At 51.0% G+C, this 19,747-nt stretch overlaps 1 protein-coding gene across 7 annotated transcripts in view; it reads right to left on the bottom strand.

Moving 5' to 3' along the window:
* The window catches only part of LTBP2 (latent transforming growth factor beta binding protein 2), a 117,282-nt gene that overhangs the window by 40,057 nt on the left and 57,478 nt on the right, over positions 1 to 19,747 (bottom strand). For all 7 annotated transcript variants that reach the window (XM_032287870.1, XM_032287869.1, XM_032287866.1 and 4 more), the window contains exons 4-8: positions 17,264 to 17,454; positions 14,566 to 14,736; positions 13,868 to 14,074; positions 12,757 to 13,043; positions 11,576 to 11,678 (exon numbers count right to left, since the gene is read on the bottom strand). In XM_032287870.1, the coding sequence (XP_032143761.1) occupies positions 11,576 to 11,678; positions 12,757 to 13,043; positions 13,868 to 14,074; positions 14,566 to 14,736; positions 17,264 to 17,454 (959 nt within the window). The remainder of the gene's footprint in view (positions 1 to 11,575; positions 11,679 to 12,756; positions 13,044 to 13,867; positions 14,075 to 14,565; positions 14,737 to 17,263; positions 17,455 to 19,747) is intronic.

The following is a 19,747-nucleotide window of genomic DNA, read 5'->3' as shown; positions in this document are numbered from 1 at the left end:
CCAGCAATTCTAAGCAGGTATGAGCAATTGCCACAGACCTTATTCCATACAAAGTTCCATAAAGATACCATGATATTTCAAAGGTCTTGCTCTATAAAGCTAGCTGCATGATAGTTTCCTATAGCAATTTGCCTTCTTCTAGCTTTAACTCCTTTGTGGCAATAGCTTGTCTCTGAATGCTGCACAGACAGCACCCTCTATCTCTGTTACCTATCCCAATTCCTTTTTCTCCCAGTCGTCATACCAGCAGCTACACTGACAGAATTGTTTGCTAAAGCTTATTGTCATCCAGGAAGTCATTTACTGTTGAGAATATATGTTCAGTGGTTCATCCTTTAGTGGTTTACAAAAAAAGTTATATATATATTTTTGAGACAGAGTCTTGCTGTCACACAGGCTGGAATGCAGTGGCATGATCTCGGCTCACTGCAGCCTCCACCTCCTGGGTTCAAGTGATTCTCCTGCCTCAGCCTCCCAAGTGGCTGGGATTACAGGCACCCGCCACCATGCTTTCGTATATTTACTAGAGATGGGGTTTTGCCATGTTGGCCAGGCTGGTTTCAAACTCCTGACCTCAGGTGATCTGCCTGCCTCGGCCTCCCAAAGTGCTGAGATTACAGGTGTAAGCCACTGCACCCAGTCCCTCATACACTTTTATTGTTGAAATGAATTCTTGCAAATACCAAGAGGCATGGTAGAGATACCTATACTTTTGTCCAATCGTACAGCAAAATTTGAGTGTCTTAGTGGTTTAAAATGTTTTCCTGATCAAGGTAGCTTTTATTTCACCATTAGCTGCTCTCTCTGGGCACTTACACACTTAGCGTAAGGTTTGTTATTAGTAATGGTGATATCAATTTATATTTCATAGAGTCTTTTTGATCATTTGGATCCTGGAGTACTTGGGGGTCACATCTGATAGGCTGTCACTATTTTTACCTTGTAATATGGCTGATGGCACAGTGAGACCCCCTGAGAAGTGTCAGCATTGCAGTTTTTAATGATTGCTTATGATCAATGGACTAGTATTATTTTGTATCCAGAATTTCTTTATAGGAACTTGTAAGAGTCACCTCTCCATTTAGTGTGGCTTAGTTAACACCAGATCACATAACTAAAACATCCAGTAAACAGAGCACTGTAAACTGCACTGTGCTGTAATATGCCAAAGACAAATAGAAGGAGGTGCCACATTTTCTTGGAAGCCCCACTCTTCCCTGAGGACACACTGTGTGCCAAGCATGACATGTGACAGCCTGACAGAGGGAAAGACCAAGTGAGGACATAAATTAGTAATGCTTAACTTTTTTAAGGTTAAAAAATGTAAACCACAGTTCAAAAATGTTTTCCTGCCGGGACTGGCCTGCTCCGGGTTTGCACGTTCCACAGAGGAGCCAGGGTCCAGCTCAGAAGGCTGCTCTTGTGGGGACACACGGGGATTCTGAACACGCTGAGAAGGAAATGGAAAGATGGGAGTGAGGCTGGGAAATGTGCACATCCCTGGCATGGGGCCTGGTAGGATAAACTGAGGCCAGAGAGGAGGGAAGAAAGAGAAGTCACCTGGAGAAGTTCAGAAGGCAGGCTGATTAGACGTTGCCCGTGAACATTACAAGGAGCAGAAAGTAGGAAAAAAAAGCTGCTAGGCTGCTGCCAGAGGGCCGAGGAAAGAGACCAAGTACACGCTTGTCCAGTGCTTTAGAGCTGCAAGGCCATGCGTGCATAGGGTCCTGTCTCTTTCTCACAACAATTACTCCCTAAGGCAGGGACCATCACCCCCATTTTACAGATTAGGAAAGCAAGACTCAGTGAGGGGTAACTGACCCAGGTAACAAAGTTGCTGGAGCAGAGGCAGGGTGGAAAGCAGGCCTCTAGCTGTGAAGGCTACATCCTTTCCCCTGCCTTCCACTGTGCATCTCTAAGAGAGACAGAGAGATCAGGAAGAGCTGGGTGAGCCAGCATGCCAGGAGGGAGGGAGGGAGGGAGGGGGAGAGAGAGAGAAAGAGAGAGAGAGAGAGGGAGAGAGAGAGATCAGGAAGAGCTGGTGAGCCAGCAGGCCAGGATGATATCACCTCTCTAGATGTCAGGAGGGAGAAATATTGCTGGGCATGGTGGCTCACACCTATAATCCCAACACTTTGGGAGACCGAGGCAGGAGTATTGCTTGAGTCCAGGAGTTCAAGACCAGCCTGGGCAACATGGCAAAACCCCATCTCTAAAAAAAAAAAAATTACAAATATTAACCAGGCATGGTGGTTTGTGCCTGTGGTCCCATCTACTCTGGGGGCTGAGGCAGGAGGATCTCTTGAGCCTGGGAGGTCATGACTGCAGTAAGCTGTGATTGTCTTTGAGACAATCCTGTCTCAAAGAGAGAGAGAGAGAAAGAAATTAACCAGAGGCCCCTGCTTCTTTAATGATCAGAAGGGGAGCAGCAGAGAGCTTCGATTGGAGCAGGAAGCAAGAGTGGAACCAGCTGCCGGCACCTGCGGAAAACTGAGAACTGGAGGAATGAGTCAAGCTGAGAGGAGCTGGGTCCACCCATTATTCTGGATACACGTATATGCTTTTTACATAAAGTGGTCTCTTCCTTAATAAGGGGGACCTGGCCCCTTGCTGGCCTGAAGGGAGTGTGTTGCGTGGGCAACTCTTCATGAATGCCGGTTTCTAGAGAGAAATAAATGCCAAGCCACTGTCTGTGGGGAAACTTCCATTTTTGCCAGCAACCTCCACCCCTAAACCAGGGCCCTCAGTGCCCCTCCTCATGGCTCCCAGAGGCAGTCTACAAGCGGCTAGTTCCCAGTTTCTGTAAGGCCAAGTACAGCATTGAATCCAAAAAATCAGGTTAAGGCCAGGCGCAGTGGCTCATGCCTATAATCCCAGCACTTGGGAGGCTGAGGCGAGTGAATCGCCTGATCTCTGAAACTCAAGATCAGCCTGGGCAACATGGCAAAACCCTGTCTCTACCAAAAATACAAAAAGTCAGCCGGGTGCAGTGGCATCAGCCTGTGGTCCCAGCTACTCAGGAGGCTGAGGTGGGAGAAATTCTTTGAGCCTGAGAGGTGGAGGTTGCAGTTAGTCAAGATCATGCCTCTGCATTCCATGCTGGGTAACAGAATGAGACCCTGTCTTAAAAATACATAAATAATTCAGGTTAAACCTCCTTGGGAGAAGGTGGAAGTTTAGACGGCCATGTGGCTCAGGGTGAGCATTCAGCAGCCAGTGAGCTTTGTGACAGGTGAAGGCAGGTGGTACCTGTCACTGTCCCTGTCACCCACACCAGGTGTCCTTCTTGTCATGCTCCCAACACACGTAGGCCTGCCTGAGTCACAGCACTAACTTTTGAGCTGAAAAACTCAGTTCATGGCGTGTCGTGGCTGCCTGCTGACTTTGCCATCTCTCCACAAAGTGTAAGCTACATGAGGACAAGGACCTTGTCTTCTTCATCACTGCTAGGTCTCTAGTGCCAAGCACGACACCTAGACCTGTGTGGGCACTCAACCAAAAGAGGAACAAATAAAGAGCAAACACTCAAAGGGCACTTACTATGGGTCAGGCCCTATTTTAAAGGCTTTACATGAATTCACTTAGCTAATCCTCATAACAGCCCATGGAGAGTCTTACTAATATTATTCCCATTTTACGGATGAGCAAACTGAGGTTCATCCATAAAATGGATGAGGACATGAAACAAACCCAAGGTCACCCAGCTGGTGGATAGAGCTGGGATTATGAACTCAGGCAGTCTGGCTCCAGAGGAGAAATTCTGAACCATTCTCCCTACTGCCTCCAAATAAATAAGTAAATTCGTGAAAAGCCTTTGAGGTGTCCAGGCAGACATCCCTAGGGTGCAGCGGAGGTACCTGCCTAGTAGAAAATCTAACACCCTTCCTAGGAAACCTCTACCCTATTTTTAATGATGGGATCAGGAGAGGGAATAAGAAAAAACCAAAAAAGTAGGGTTACTCAGAAGGAGGTCAGAAGAACGAATCAGATGCCTGGTAAGTGCTCCACAATGTGCATAACCAAAGTGCCGGGCAGGATTGACAAAGGAGACGGCGTAGAGCCCGTCCTACCCCTCATAGCTCCTCAGCCAGATCAAGGCTATCACAAGGGGTAAGGGGTCAGAGAGTAGAAAGAAGAGAATGTGTGAGCTCTGGGGAGAGAGAGTGGCTAAGCCATAAGTCCCACGGATGCTTCAAGGAGACCTCACAGGGCTGTGGTGTCCTTGCCACTGGGACTCTTAGACCTGGGAAAGCCAAAGCAGCTGCCGAGAGTCAGTGGAGGCTGACCTGAACTCCAGGAGTTCCTGTCACAAATACCCACAAAGCATGCAAGGCGGATGTGGGGAAACTTCCTGGTAAGGACATTGGGACACATGGTCTACTGGTCATTGGCCTTGGTCCTGTCCACCCTCTGCTGGGCCTCAGTTGCTCACAGATGGGAGAAAGCAGCAGATGGGCCCTGGCTGCATAATGGACATCATGAGAATTCCGAAAATGGAACAAGCATTGTGCTCAGAGTTGTGCATGCTTATTTCGTGTTCATAGTAACCCCACCGCCTGCCCCTGCCCTGCTAATTCTCCCCCTCAGCTGCTGGGACTCCCAAGGAGGCCTCAGTAAAGGCAAACTAATTTCTCGAGACAGTTTTGGCACTGACTCCACGAGTAGAGCTGTGGAAAAGGTGAAGACATGTCTGGCCACAGGGCTGTGGACAAGTCTGCGATGACAGGTGCCTGCAGCAGGGGACGGGAAGGGTCCCCACTGCACAGCCCCTCTGCCCAGGGACAGATACCTGCACGCCTGGTGAGGCCAAGCTCAGTGCCACAGGGATGTGGGAACAAGCGGGAGCCTTGGCCCCCTGATTTGCAAACCTCAGATGAATACATGTATACCTGGGCACATTTCTTAACCTCCTTCAGCCTGAATTTTTTCGTCTGTAGAAGTGGGGACAAAAATTCAGTTTGTGGAGTCAGTGTGAGGATTAGGTTTGCTGAAACAATGAACGTCAGACTGAACCTCACAGGATGCCTGGCATAGTCCCTATAGAACATGCCTGCCTGCCTGCCTTCCTTCCCTCCTTCCCTCCCTCCCTCCTTCCCTCTTTCCCTCCCTTCCTCCCTCCCTCCCTCCCTTTCTCCCTCCTTTCCTTCCACACAATCTCAAGGATAGCATGCTGGCCCATTGGCTTTAACTAGCTGGGTGAATTTGGACAAGCTACACAACCTCTCTGAGCCTGGGTTTTCTTTTCAGTCAAATGGAGATGACAAGTCCCTTTTCATGGGGTTACTATGAACACAAAATAAGCATGTACAACTCTGAGCACAATGCTTGTCCCATTTTCAGAATTCTCATGATGTCCATTATTCAGATTTCCCTCCTTGGTGAAGGACCAGTGGGACCCCCAGTGATTACGGACATTCTGCCCAAGGATGGCCTCTGACTGCCTCCTCAGAGCGAAACAGAACCAAAGTTACCACAAATAGTGAGGTGGAAAGGGGTCTGGTCGGACCCTTGGCTCAGGCAGGTGCCACCTAGCCACCCCCACCCCAGCCCTTCCTCTGCTCTCCAGGCCAGAGATGCCACATGTCAGTGACACCCACCCCTGCTGGGTAGGGAGGGGGGTCACTTAAGCCCAAGGCACAATTCCCAGCAGGATTCAAGTCCCTTGGAAGAAGCTCTCAGGACATCTCTGAGCCAAAGAGACACTGCCTTTTCAGCCGACAACTGGAATTCTGAAAATCCCATTTCCTTAGGGTAGGAGACTGTGCATTTCATCCAGAATCCCAGAGAACAGGAGCCCCACCCCAGAACAGCTGTTCCCCAAGCCGGGGTCCTCTAGTTCAGCAAATGCTTGTGTCCGGCGCAAGAAGCAACACAGAGAGGCTGTTAACAGAGTGGCTGGAAGTAGGGGTCTGGAGTCAGACAGGCCTGGGGTTTCAGGCCCAATTTTCTCTTCTGTAAAATGGAGATAATAGCACCCAACATCTAGAAATGTTAGAATGCAAGAAAATGAGAAAGCATGTAGCACGGTGCCTGGCACTTGTAAGCGCTCTGAATAAATGGTTGTGAATGACGACGAGGGTGATGATAATGGTGTTTCTGTGACCTGCCCTAAAAACCCCCATTCCCTCAAAAATTAATTTTCTTTGTCAACTCCTATGAAAAACCTGTTCTTGGCTGACATTCTCCCTGTGACCTAGAGCCCACTACTTCTAGGCACAACCCATTTTATTACTGGGCACCTGCCGCTTTTAATAAGCGTCCTTCATGATCAGTGTCAAGTCGAACTCTGCTTACCAGAAACCTCACACACTGGGTATTTCTCTCGAGAACCACACGAGGTTCTCACACTCTCCGCCCTAGGGCAGTTCTTCCTCTTTAACTCAGGGCGGGGCTCCATGCTGCTAACCTGCCCCTCTATCCAACCCGAACCTTCTTGACAGACATTACACAAGTAACTCACGAAACCCATCCTCTTTGCTGCGGAATTCCAGTCTCGCACCCTCATCTTTGTTTCCTTCAGGGAGGCTCAGGTCTCCCCAGAATGATTAGGGAGATCTCGCTCAGCTGGGAATCAGACACACTGTGGCTAGATTCTCGGCTCTGCTTGCCCTAGTTGTGGGACCTTGGACAAGTTCCCCAGCCTTCTCGGAGCTCCATTTGCCTCATCTGTCAAATGGGGTTAAAAATCCTGGGCTTGCAGGCGGTTGTAAAAAATCAGTGGGACAGAACAGGTGAAGGGCCCAGTGCAGTGTGAACGTTCAGGAACCGGCGGCTATTCTTGGTTTGAGAGAGAAAGGTGCAGAATTCCTTGAAAAGGCAGAGCAAGAGAATCCGCTCTCCCTGGAGATACCGGGGGCCCTGGTTTGAGGTGAACGCATCCCACCCCAGGCAAATGGCAAGACAATCTCGCGGCCAACAGCTGGAGCCCACCATTGCAGGCCCCAAGCCATGTGCCAGCCCGCCTGTCCCAGCAAAGGGGCCTTGGGGTTGACACAGCCAGCGCCAAGCCAGATGGGGCAGCGGCCAACTTTCCAGTCAACCCAGATGTCTGCCTTTCTCAGATGAAAACTCAAAAATGTGGCCTCAATCAAAGTGGCTTTTGAGAGCTGTGTGTTCTCCAGACTCTGGCAGGAGGATTGAAGAGGCTGTGAGCTGGGACCCTTTGATAAATCACAAGGGGTCAGGAAGACATGGCTCAGGCTAAGTCCTGGGAGCTCAGCTAGGTACACATGGCCTCTAGGACTCTGAGTGAAGGGAGCAGAGGGGAACTGTGGGCTGGTCAAGACTGACTCATGGGCCAGCTCTCCATGGACAAGCTCTGTGACATTCTGGAAAAAAAAAGGGATTTGCCTATGCCTTGCAACTAAGACTTTAAGGCAGTCCTTTTCCACGTCAGGAATAGCGGGATTCTGCTGGGAACTTCTTCGACAGCCCAGCACAGAGCCTCAAAGCCAAAAGGTGACTGAAGGGAAACCATGAAGCCACTTCCAGGCTGCTCACCCTATCACTCCCATTGCCACCTGATTCGCTAGAACACCTCATTGCAGATGACAAAGGCTTCCCCCAAGAAGCAGAATCCTATTTTATCAGAGGAGAAATAGGGGCTCAGAGAGGCAAAGCCACTGGGGCCAGGCATGATCTAGGACCCAGAAGTCCCACCTGTCTTGCCAACCTTCCCCCAACCTGCCCTGGCAGTTTGTCTTTTCCTCCTCTGCTTCTTGTACAGAAGCTTCCTTGTCATGCGCACTTAAAGAAACGTGCCCACCCCAGCCCCAGGCTCAGGCATGAAGCAAGGTGCCTGGCACTCTGTCAACGCAAACAAGGCTCCCCAACGTCTTGTCCCTTCTCTATACAATGCCCAGCTGCACTTTCATGTATTTTCAGTGTTTATGTTGCCCCTGTCTTTGTTATTTCTTGCTCAGTGTGCTGGGATGCTTGACATTCCAGGGACTGTGCCCTGGTGCCCAGCGTGCTGAGATGTTCTGAACACAGTGGGGAGGCCACCATCTGGGATGGGGCGGAGTGAGGGCAAGGGCTGAGCATTGGGTGTGTTGGGGGAGGGGTATGATTGGTGTTCTGCACCCACCTGATCCACAGAGCTCTGCCCCCATGCCCACCGCCACTGGGCTCCAGCCTTGTCTGAACTGAGCTCATCAGCTATATTTGGAACACGGTCCTTGGGCATCAGGTGGGCTGAGCTCTCGAGGCTGGCACACAGATAGGACCAGGAGTGGAGCAAGTGGGCGGGCAGGTAGCCGCTTCGGTATAGACTCTGGTCTTTTCTTCTCCCCACCCTTCCAGGGGAGGGCTCCCCCACTCTCAGAAGTGCTTCCAAGATCTGGGGATGTGGTTGTTGTGCCTGTCAGCCCTGATTGAGGGGAATATGCCCAGAATCCTCCACTGGCAGCAGCCGGCCCTGGCCTGGACCTACAGCCTGCATCTCTGCCTCCCTGATGGGTTCTAGAGCTCAGGACAGGCAGGCCCTGTGTTCCCACTCTCTGCTCCAATCCTATGAGCGGCAGATGTGACGTATAAATGAAGAATCCAGAGTGGCTCTATTTTCATTTTCACTAGCATCACTGTCAGATTGGCTTAGTGAATTAGAGAGGAGATACTGACCCCAGGACCCTGTAGCACCCTGACTGCTGACACCCCACCTAGGGGGCTACATCTCAAGAGCTCAGGATCATGCTTGGTGGCCTAATCGAGCACCCCTTAGTCCTGAAGCCTTGCCCAGGCTCCAGGAGGGGCATAGACTTCAGCTGTGAGGAGGATCCCAGCAATGAAGCGAGGTTCTGGGGAAGGCCCTTCTGAAAGCCTGTTCCTCAGTGCACACTGCATTACTTTACACCCCGGCTGTTGGCAGCTCAGCCTGCCCTTCCCCTTCATTATTTCTCAGACTCCAGAGGCAACACTGTGACAGTTTCTGAGCCCCGAGACGAGGAGGGGAAACTTATTTTATTTGTTTATTTATTTTTTTGAGACAGAGTCTTGCTCTGTTGTCTAGGCTGGAGAGCAGTGGCATGGTCTAGGCTCACTGCAACCTCCACCTCCCGGGTTCACTTGCCTCAGCCTCCTGAGTAGCTGGGACTACAGGTGCGCGCCACCATGCCCGGCTAATTTTTGTATTTTTCAGTAGAGCCGGGGTTTCACCGTCTTGGCCAGGCTGGTCTTAAACTTGTGGCCTCATGATCCACTCACCTCGGCCTCTCAAAGTACTGGGATTACAGGCATGAGCCACCACACTGAGCTGGAGAAGAAAATTCTAAGGCTGCTCCTGAATTGCCACTTGGATGAAACCTCACTGCTCCCACAACCTAGAAAAGCCAGCTCCTTCATAGGACAGCCCCACTGGGTCAGGAGGTCCCAGGGCAGGTCAGCACCTCGGTCAGTGCAGCGGGTACTGCATGCTCCTCAGAGGGCTGATGGAGTAAAGGGGGAGAGACCCCCACCCACTTGTCGGAATGAGCCAGCTCTTGGGAATCAGAACCTGCCCAGACCAGGGACTTGGAAGCCCTGGCCCCTAACCCTTTTGACATGCCTGCCTTTCTACAGGAGGGCCAGGGCCGAGCAGGGTTCAGCAAGAGCCACACTGTGCTCCAGAAAATGTTGCTCACTCTCTTGGTCTTACCTGCATATGCAATTTCCTTGAGTTGTTAAACTCTTCCCCGCTCCTTAACTTGTCCTACCCCTAATTATTCTTCAAATCTCATTCTGGATATCATCTCCTCTGAGAAGCTTTCCCTGATCCACTGGCTTTAGCTAGGGCCCCCATCCCATAGCGTAAAGATGTGCAGGTTGTGCACTGCACAAAAGCACCACCTCTAAGGTAATAATTGGCATCCTAGATTGGCATATTAACGAAGATGATTCTGAATGAATGGAAGGGCAGGTTTTTCTAATTTGCACAAAGGTGCTACTGGACCTATGAGGGGCCTGGGTTCCACTGCCTGTGTTTGCCCAGCACTCAGCACTTGACCAGACACTGCTCAAACCTCTTCATTTCTGATGCCCACCAGCCATCTGTGACTCCTCACTAAATTGTAAGCTTGGAGAGGAAAGTGTGGTTTTTACTGCCTTCTCCACTGTCTGTCCTGGGCCTACACAGTATGGCCACTTCACATGGGGGCTTGGTCAATGTAAATATTTGTCGACTGATTAGAATGTGGGATACAGAAGTTTCAAGGGTTCAACGCCTGATGGGAAAGAGAAAAGAAAACAAGGAAAGAAGAAAAGTGGCAAAAACATCTCCAGTCTACAGGGGAGACCTGGTCAGCTTGATGCACATCTCCTGGTAGGGCAGTGGGTCCCTTCTATTTTCCCTTTCTTGAGGCATACTTTCTAATAACAATAATGATAATGACAGTAATAGCCAGTTTATTGACCTAATGCTAGGCACGTGCATCGTTTCATTTAATCTCTACAGCAGCCTACAAGGCTGGCACTGTTACTATCTTCATTTTACAGATCAGGACACTGACACGGAGAGAGGTTATCAGGAAGAGCTGGTACTGGTTACCTACATGTGTTAGGCATTTGAGCCTGGGAGCTGAATGCTACCCTTTGCTACTTTGCCAAAAGTTCTATCACACTGTGAAACCATCTACACTTATTTTTAGTTTGGAAAATATAGTCACTGCTTCACAGCTGAGTCTGATGTGAGGAACAGCCGTGCCCCTCCCACCTTTGGGCTCCTGTCCAGTCCCCTGTCAAAGCTGATGGACCTTCCACAGAAAACTGAAGTAGAAAAAAAAACAAGAAACAAAACAACAAGACAAAGCTGATGGACCAAGCTGACTGCTGACAGGCAAAAGAAATACACACCAGGCTCAAGCCCAGGCCCAGGAAGAGGCCTGAGGGGAGAAGACAGACCAAGTAAGCAGAAGCCACACTCAGGCACAGGCATCCGGTCACCCTCCTCCCAACTGTATGACTAAGTCTCGGGAGAGCATCATGAACAGGCATTCACTCACTCCTGAAATCTCAGGCCTTGGCACATACAAGGCACCCAGTGAGTATTTTTTGAATGAATGGAGGAATGAATGAATGAACACATGTTAGGTTTTTCCCATCATCCAAAAGAGGGCAAGGAGCTATGGTTCCCATATCCCAAGGATGAGGGCATCTAGGATAGACGTTCAACCCTAATTCAAAGAGAGGGAGGCTAGAACAGGAGCTAAGGAGGTAAAGAGGAGGCCTGGGGCCCCACCAGGGAGAGAATAAGGAAAACACTGGGTCACCGAATCAAGAACTCTGGGGCCCTGGCATCTGGGCAGGGGTATGCAGAGGAGCACTGAATGAAATCCCTCAAATCTGAGCAAGAATCTCTGCAAGAGGGAGCAGGCCCTTGCAGGCAATCAGATGGAGCCGGCAGGCCAGGCTGTACCAGCAGAGGGCTGCCAGGAGCCTCAGTGCCAGCCAGAAACGCCTTCAATGCGGGTCTGGGAAGTCTGCAGTTTACCAGCCTGTTCTACTGGCCTGGACTCTGATACCCTGGAGGGAAAACCCTGGCAGCAGAGGCCAGGCCCTGGAAGGGCTTCCCCCACAACTCTTGACCTTGGCCCCCAGCACTCACCTGGTCTGGGTGGGCATGGGGCACACAAAGTCACTCCCCAGAAGGCTCCCACACTGCCACAGCAGTCCTCTTGGGTAGTCAGCTCCAGCAGAGGGTTGGCACACTGGAAGAGAGGCCATGGCCACCTGTGAACACCTGACCACCCCCTGTTCCCTCCCAGGCTGTGCACAGATGTTCCGGGAAAGCGTAGGACACAGAACTCACTCCCCACATTCTGCCTGAGGATGTCCCCAGCCAAAGAAGGGGAGAAGGGGGTCAGCCCATATCCCAGAAGGAGGCAGAGAGGACTGCTGTGCACTCTCGCAGACCTGAAACTGTGTGTGAATGGGATATCCCTAGACACGAGATGTATAGGGCTGCAAACCACCACCCTCCATGGCCCCAGCCACAGACAAAGGTCCTAAAGGAATAGCTTCCTCTGTTGACTTCCAGGGAACCCCAGGGTCACCCACAGTGTGGGCCTTCCTTGTGAGCAGAGCCCCAGGCTCAGGGACACCCCAAGCTGAGAGGCCAGGGATGATCTGAGAATTCAGGGTATTTGCCCCTTGCCTGTCCCACCTCCTCCAGTTCCCTAACCTCAGAAGGGGTTTCTGGAAACTAAGGGGTTTCCTGGCAATGCCAAGAAAAACCATACTGGGTGTGGTCTAACCCCTATTTTTGGGTGGCTGGCCTCAGAGAAGCTTTCCCGATTTCCCATTATGAGCTGAGGATGGCTCTGGGGGGAATGGGGTATCTCTCATCTTTGTACCACCAGGGCTTTGGGGTTAACCTCCATTTGCTAATTTCACACCTCTGTGACCCCAACTGTGGTCTCAACTGGTTACAAAGCTCCTGGCCAGATCCTAACAGCCCACTGGTCCATGTGCCAGGGGTCATAGAATCAAAACTCTAGGCTGCCTTCACCTGAGGATGCTGGTGACAGCTCCTCCAGAGGGGGACTTCCTTGGGTCCTTTTCTGTGTGCCTGGTATTGACAGGCACCAAGTGGAGCCCAGGAAGGAGGCCCAGCTTCTCCATACATGGGCAATTTCATGCCTTGGGTTTTCCCATCTGGGAAATGGGAGACTCTGCAGACACTCACATTCCATAAGAACAAAGAGGACAGAGAGGAGGGAAAGGGCATATTGGGGACATTTGCTGTCCTGGAAGCATCCAGGGCTGAGGCCAGAGCTGTGTCCTCACCTGTCCGTTCACAGTGTTCAGGTAACACCGGCCCAGCAGTCCTCGAGGCCTGGGTGCTGCTGGGGGTCGTGGCCGAGGGGGCTCTCCAGACCGCACAGGGATGCTGTTGCTGTCCCAGAGGCTGTGGCCAGGGCTGGCAGGCAGCCGGGGCGGGGGTCTGGTCTCCACGCTGTTCTCCTCTAGGGCCTCCTCTGCCCCGCCCCGCACCCGAGCCACCTGGTGGATCTGCACTGAAGCCTCGGGCGGGTGGTGAATGTGCACCTTCACCAGGGAAGGGTTCACGGAGGCTGGGCACAGGGGCTGGGGTCAGAGCCAGGGAAGCAGGGCCCCACTCTCATTTTCCAACCCTCTGAAGGGTCTCCACCAGCCCTGGGCCAGGCCGGCTACTGGCTGCATGTCACCCCAAAACTCTCCATTTCTTTGCTCCCAAGTTAGAGCCCCAGAATGATCCCTTGTGGGACGGGATGAAGTGCAAACTCCGTCACCGAAGGAGCCTCATCAGCACGTTCCCAGCTACCTTTCTGATTCCACCTCCCCCATGACCCTGGCCAACCCTGGAGTTTCAGCCCCCTGGCTCCTGCAGGGGCCACCTCCATGGCTTTGCTCATGCCAGTCCCTCCTTAACCAGACGCTACCCATTGTTTAAGGCCTAACTGCGGTCCATCCCCTCCATGCAGCTGTCCCACGCACTCTGGGCTTAGAAGCCTCTCCGTCCCCTGATCTCCTAAAGCATTCTGTAGTTTTTTTGGCACCTAATAATGGAAGGCAGGGGAAATGAAATGTTTTATGCTGATATTCTTTTTCCCATCCATTCTCCCTCTATTACCCAAGCCCATGGGTTCCTTGAGGACAGCTCCCTGCCCTTACACTGTTTTGCCTTCCCCAAGGTACCCAGCATAGGGAGAGGGCAAAAACAAGTGGATGAATTTCAATGGGAGAGGGCCGAGTTTAGGGAATGAAACTCAGCGCTGAGGGCCAGAAGAACGATGAGGGGTTGATAGTAAAGGAAGGACTGCAGGCAGTCTCCTGTCCTTGCATAGCAACTGCGACAGCCTCCACCCAACTGGCACTCCTCCCAGGGTCCCGCTGGCCCGGCGGTGCTGGCACTCACCCAGCTGGTTAGAGAGCGGCAGTGTGAAGGTGGACTGCTTCAAGGGGGCTTCCAGCAGGGCTCTGGGGCGGGAGCCCCTCCCTGGAGGCTCCCTGTCTGGCTGCGGGACAGGCAGGTGGCAGAACTTCCCGGTGGAGTTGGTGGGGCACCAGCACTCGTCCCTGCCGATGCAGCGGCCTCCGTTCAGGCAGGGGATCTGGCAGAAATCTGCAACGTCAAGGTAACCAGCGGTGGAAGAACAACAGCACCCACTCTGCTGCTCGTGACCACCACAGAGAAACAGGCAGCAGAACCCTGATCCTAGATGGCTTCTGTAGCCCAGAGGTCCCTGAAATGCAGGGACTTTCCACTGCATTTATGTAGAGTGAAGAAGGATAGATAGTAACCAGCTCCTGCCTTCCCAAAAAACTCGTTTAGGCCTTTCCCTGCACCCCACAATAACCTGGGAGATGGGGCAGTGGTATTATCATGAACTCCGTTTCTTCTCTGTTGAGGAAACTTGGACTCAGAGAGGTTATGTGACTCTGAGAGTCACACGGCTAGGCTGCCAAGTGAGGATTCGGCTCCGCATGTGATTTCGGACAACTTGAGGAGCCACATTTTGGGAGCAGCAGGCTCCAGTCCAAGACAGGCCTGGCTCTCCGGCCATCCACCCTCCAGGGCCAGCTGGGAACCATCTGAGAGGGAAAGGCACTTACAGATGCGGAAGCCAGACTTGGGGTCGTGCCCATGGCCGCCCTGGCTGTACAGGGTGGTGGTGTCGCCCCTCTCGCAGCTGTTGGCACAGTGTCCGTGGGCACAGGTCTGCTTGCAGATGGTGGGAGTGAAGACGATCTTGATCTTTTTAATTTTCTCCGTGAGGTTCAGCCCTGCAGAGAGAGGGCTTGGGTCCAGGGGGCAGGGCTGAGAGGTACAGCTATGACTTCCAGAGGCTGGTTAGAAAGGCCCATGGGACTCGGGCTGCATTCATCCCCAGAGAGTTTGCAGTGTCCCATCGTAGGGGCAGGGTGATACCTTTGAGACTGAGAAGCTTGCAGATGTGCCAGCCACCAAGCTCACACTTCACGCACATCAACCCTCTTGAATAGTAGTATGTTAGGTTGAACCATTAGAAATTGCCATTTTTGTAGGTTCCTATGGCTGAGTGTTGGCATTTTTCATATATCCAACCTACTATGTCCATTTTACAGCTAAGAAAACTGAGGCCCAGAGAAGTTTAGGTGCCCAAGTGACACAGCTAGCAAGTGATGCAGTTGGACTTGGAACCCGAAGTCAGGGAACGGAATGCGGCTCAGGCTTGCCAGAGAGGAGGGTTCTCTAAGAGAAGAGAAGAAGATAAAGCCTGAAAGAAGGATTAGAGTCAGGCTAGTAGGGGACCTGATTACCAGGACAAAGATCAGGCACTTTATTTGGTGGGTGACTTTTCAGTAAGACATCATCCTGGCTGTGATGTGCAGGGGCGTCTGGAGGCAGGGTGACCACTTGGGAAGTCATGGCAGCAGTGCAAACTGAGGTCACTTCATTTACTAAGGGTGGTGGCAATGGAATTGGGGTATTAATTCAGTATGGGGAGCCCGGGGACGGAAGCCAGAAGCAGAGGGGTGAGGGAGAAGTGGGAAGGGGGGAGTTGAAAAATATGTGTTGACCATGGGTTCGAGAAGCTGGACTGTAAAGGGAAGAGATGGAGAGGGAGCCAGAAGGAAGCAGAGAAATGAGAGAGAGTGTGTGTCTGTGCGTGCGTGCGTGCGTGCGTGTGTGTGTGTGTGTGTGTGTGTGAATGAGAGAGCTGGAAGCAATTGTGCATGCTGAAGGGAAAGAGCTGAGGGGGGGGACAGGGTGAAGATACAGAAGTGGGGGGACAAGTGATGCCAGCGTTCCAGAGGAAATGAGAAAGTGTGCCACGGTGTGCCTTAGACAAGAGAGACACCTCCTCCTCAAGATGGCATGAAAGGAATCATCAACCATGAAAAGGAATGAAGCACGGATACACACTGCCACAAGGATAAACCTCGAAAACGTTATGCTAAGCCAGGCACGGGGACTCACGCCTGCAATCCCAGTACTTTGGGAGGCTGAGTCAGGAGGATCACTTGAGGCCAGGAGTTTGAGACCAGCCAGGGCAACGTGGCAAGACCCCATCTCTACAAAAAATTTAAAAATTAGCCAGGCATAGTGGTGCATGCCTGTAGTCCCAGCTACTCCGGAGCCTGAGGTAGGAGGATCACTTGAGCTCAGGAGTTTGAGGCTGCAGTGAGCTGTGATCATGCCACCACACTCCAGCCTGGGCAACAGAGCAAGATTCTGCAGAAAAGAGAAGAACAGAGAAGAGGATGGGAGGGGAGGGGAGGGAAGGGGAGGGAAGGGGAGGGGAGAGGAGGGGAGGGGAGGGGAGAGAAGGGGAGGGAAAATGTAATGCTAAGTAAAAGAAGACAGACACAAAAGATGGCACACTGTATGACTCCATTCAAGTGAAATGTTGAGGATATGCAAATCTATAGAGACCGGAAGTCAATGAGTGGTTGCCAGGGATAGAAGGGGGAGATAAGGAGTGACTCCTGCTTTAATGGGTACAAGGTCTCTATGTGGAGTGATAAAAACGTTGTGGAATCAAACAGTGGCGATGGTTGCATAAAATTATGAATATACTAAGAGCCACTAAAGTGTAGCCTTTAAAATGGTTAATTTTATGTGAATTCCACTTCAATTTTTAAAATGGAAAAAAAGGAAGGAGGTGAGCTCAGGCACAGACGTAGACACGGAAGTGGTGGGGGTGAGTGTGGCAGATGGACAGGAAGTTGGGGAGCTCTCTGGGAGGTGGGAGCATGTCTGTGGGCTGATGGATGGGGCCTCAGGAAAGGAGGGGAGGGGAGGGGAGACCTGGAGTAGCTGCTTTGAGAAATGGAGGGAGAGAATGTCCTCCACATAGGGAGGGGTTGTCAGGCAACAACAGAGAATGAGTCATGGCGTGAATCCACAGAGATTCTGTTTTCTGCTCTGGGAAGCAGAGGCGCAGCTGTAGGTGCTGAGGAAACAGCTGGTTGGGTTGATCCAGGAGGGTTTGGGTTTGCAGGAAGGATAAGGTAGAAGGACCGGGACCCAGGAGTTGTTCATGGTGGGAGATGAGGGAAGCAAAGGCAGGAGGGGATGGCAGATTGGGCAGAAACAGAGCAGTCCAGGTCTAAGGGTTGCAACAGGGGCAAAGTCCAGGTCTGCTGATTTGGGACCCCTGGAGCCCAGGACAAAGCAGGTGCTCAGCAAGTGTTTGTTGATTGGTTGAAAGAATGAGGGGCAAGGTGACAACGCAGCTGCTCTGTGAGAGGGGAGGGGAAAGCTGAGGTGGGAGAAGAGAGATCTAGAGGTCCTACTCTTCTAGGACCCACGGCAGGGCATCCTTACCCCAGGGGGATGAGGGGTGCTCCGGAGGGAGCGCCTGCTGGGTGCCATCCCTCTGCTCCAGGCCTGGTCCCAAGGGCAGGGCGTTGGAAGAGAGCTGGCCATTGGCTGTGGCAGTCGGGTGAAGTCGGACACTGCGGGACAACCCCAGGCGGTGATGGGAAGGGCGAGTCTGGCTGAGGTTACTCAGAGTCCTGTGGAGACAACCCCAGCCCAGGAGTTTGCATCCCGGGAATAGTGTGTGCCACCCCTCATCCAGCCACCCACCCTGCCTTGGCACAAGAGGAATGCTCTCTGGCTGCCTTCTCACCCATGTGTGGCTGACTCCCAGACGTGAAGGTGACCCGAGGCAGAAGGACTGATCTAAGGTCCCCCGGCTAGTTTTGTAGAAATACCAACCTCTATGTGGAACTGCCAGGCTTTTGCTGGGTTATTCCAGGCAAGTCACTTAGCCTCTCTGGGCCTCAGGACCCTTGACTGCAAAATGGGGGTGTTAGACGGTCCTCACGTAGCTCTGACATTCCAAGAGTCTTTGAGAACCCACTATGGACCAGCCTCTGCCCTAAAACCAAATCCTGGCCCCACCGCCTACCATTTCTTAATATATCCCTTAATACGAATGACCTGTAGAATAGCATCTGACAAACATACCTTCACAGATTCAGGGCAGAGCCTAGAATCTCCCTCTCATTTATTTTTATTGTAAGAACAATATAACAACAATATTCAAGGAGAAAATATGACTTCGTCATCTCCCATCCCAACACAGCAAATACTTTTGCACATTTTTTTTAACCTGTGCTCATGTATATGATTTTACACTATTGTCATCACCTAGAAATACAATTTTAAATTCTGGTTTTTCACTGAACATTAGACCACTCGTTGCACAATTCAACTTTTCATATCTGTCATGTTCATCGCTACACGATAGTCCATCTGAAGATAAATCACAACTTAGTCAGATATTCATCTGTTACATATTTAGATTTTTTTAAAAAGTTTTTTTGTTTATTTTTGTTTTTGAGATGGACTTTTGCTCTTGTTACCCAGGCTGGAGTGCAATGGCACGATCTCAGCTCACTGCAGCCTCTACCTCCTGGGTTCAAGCGATTCTCCTGCCTCAGCCTCCCAAGTAGCTGGGATTACAGGAGCCTACCACCACTCCTGGCTAATTTGTTTGTATTTTTAGTAGAGACAGGGTTTTTCCATGTTGGCCAGGCTGGTCTCAAACTCCTGGCCTCAGGTGATGCATTCACCTTGGCCTCCCAAAGTGCTGGACTTACAGGTGTAAGCCATTGCACCTGACCTGTGCCTAAGTTTCAAATGTATACATCCTTACCTATATGACTCTGTCTTCCGTCAATATTCCTTTAGTACAGAGGGATTTGTTGTACTATTCTATTTTTTATGTTTGAAAAAATGTTATAGGAAACATTTTGAAAGGATTAAAACTTTAGAATGAGGCTGGGTGAGGTGGCCCATGCCTGTAATCCGAATACTTTGGGAGGCTGCGACAGACAGGCAGGTCACTTTAATACAGGAGTTTGAGATCAGCCTGGTCAACATGGTGAAACTTCACCACTGCTAAAAATACAAAAATTAGCCGGGTGTGGTAGTGCATGCCTGTATTCCCAGCTACTTGGGAGGCTGAGAATCGTTTGAACCTAGGAAGTGGAAGATGCAGTGGCCGAGATCATGCCACTGCACTCCAGCCTGGGCAACAGAGTGAGACTCTGTCTCAAAAAAGCCAAACAAAACAAAAACTTCAAAATGAATTCCTGGGGCTAGAATGACCGTATCAAAGGTTACAAACATTTATGTCTGTAGGCACACACTGGTGTATTGCTTTCTGAAAGGCTTCCATCCAAATGTATAAACGAACCACTTAGACCACAACCTTGCCAGCATAGCATATTATTAATTTTTAATATTTTGCTCGCTTTGAAGAAGCATAAAGTGGTACTTCAATGTTCCTTTCACCTCCCCCTCTCCTTTAAACATTATTTTTGAGGTTGAAGTATTCCAGGTATTTATTTACCACTTGTGAAAATCCTCCGCTCACGTCCTTTGACATTTTTTTTTTTTCCCATTTATTTATTTTATTGCATTTTACATTTTGGGGTACATGTGAAGAGCATGCAAACTGTTCGAATTGTCTCACACATTTGAGCACATTCTCTTTATGTTTATTATTGGGCAGGCTGTTCTAAAAGGCAGCCTCTGTTGTAAATACTCTGTCATTGTCACAATGTCTATGAACCACTGTGTATATGACAGCGTCTGGACTGTGGTGAGTATAAGTGCATTGCAGACATCAAAGCTGAGAGAGGCTCAGTCCTGCCCAAGGTTACACAAGAGCTAAATCGGGACACCAGGATGCCAACTCAGGGCAGCCTGATCCACAGCCTGTGTTCTGTGCCACCCGATAACCAGCCCAGACCCCAGTGGGAGCTCAGCCTGGAGGCCTCTGCTCAGGCCTTGGGG

The sequence above is a fragment of the Sapajus apella genome, unplaced genomic scaffold (genome assembly GCF_009761245.1).
Source record: "Sapajus apella isolate SASKATOON/1434 unplaced genomic scaffold, GSC_monkey_1.0 scaffold20, whole genome shotgun sequence".
NCBI classification, from domain to species: Eukaryota; Metazoa; Chordata; class Mammalia; order Primates; family Cebidae; genus Sapajus; species Sapajus apella.
This window is presented reverse-complemented; position numbering and strand designations above follow the sequence as displayed.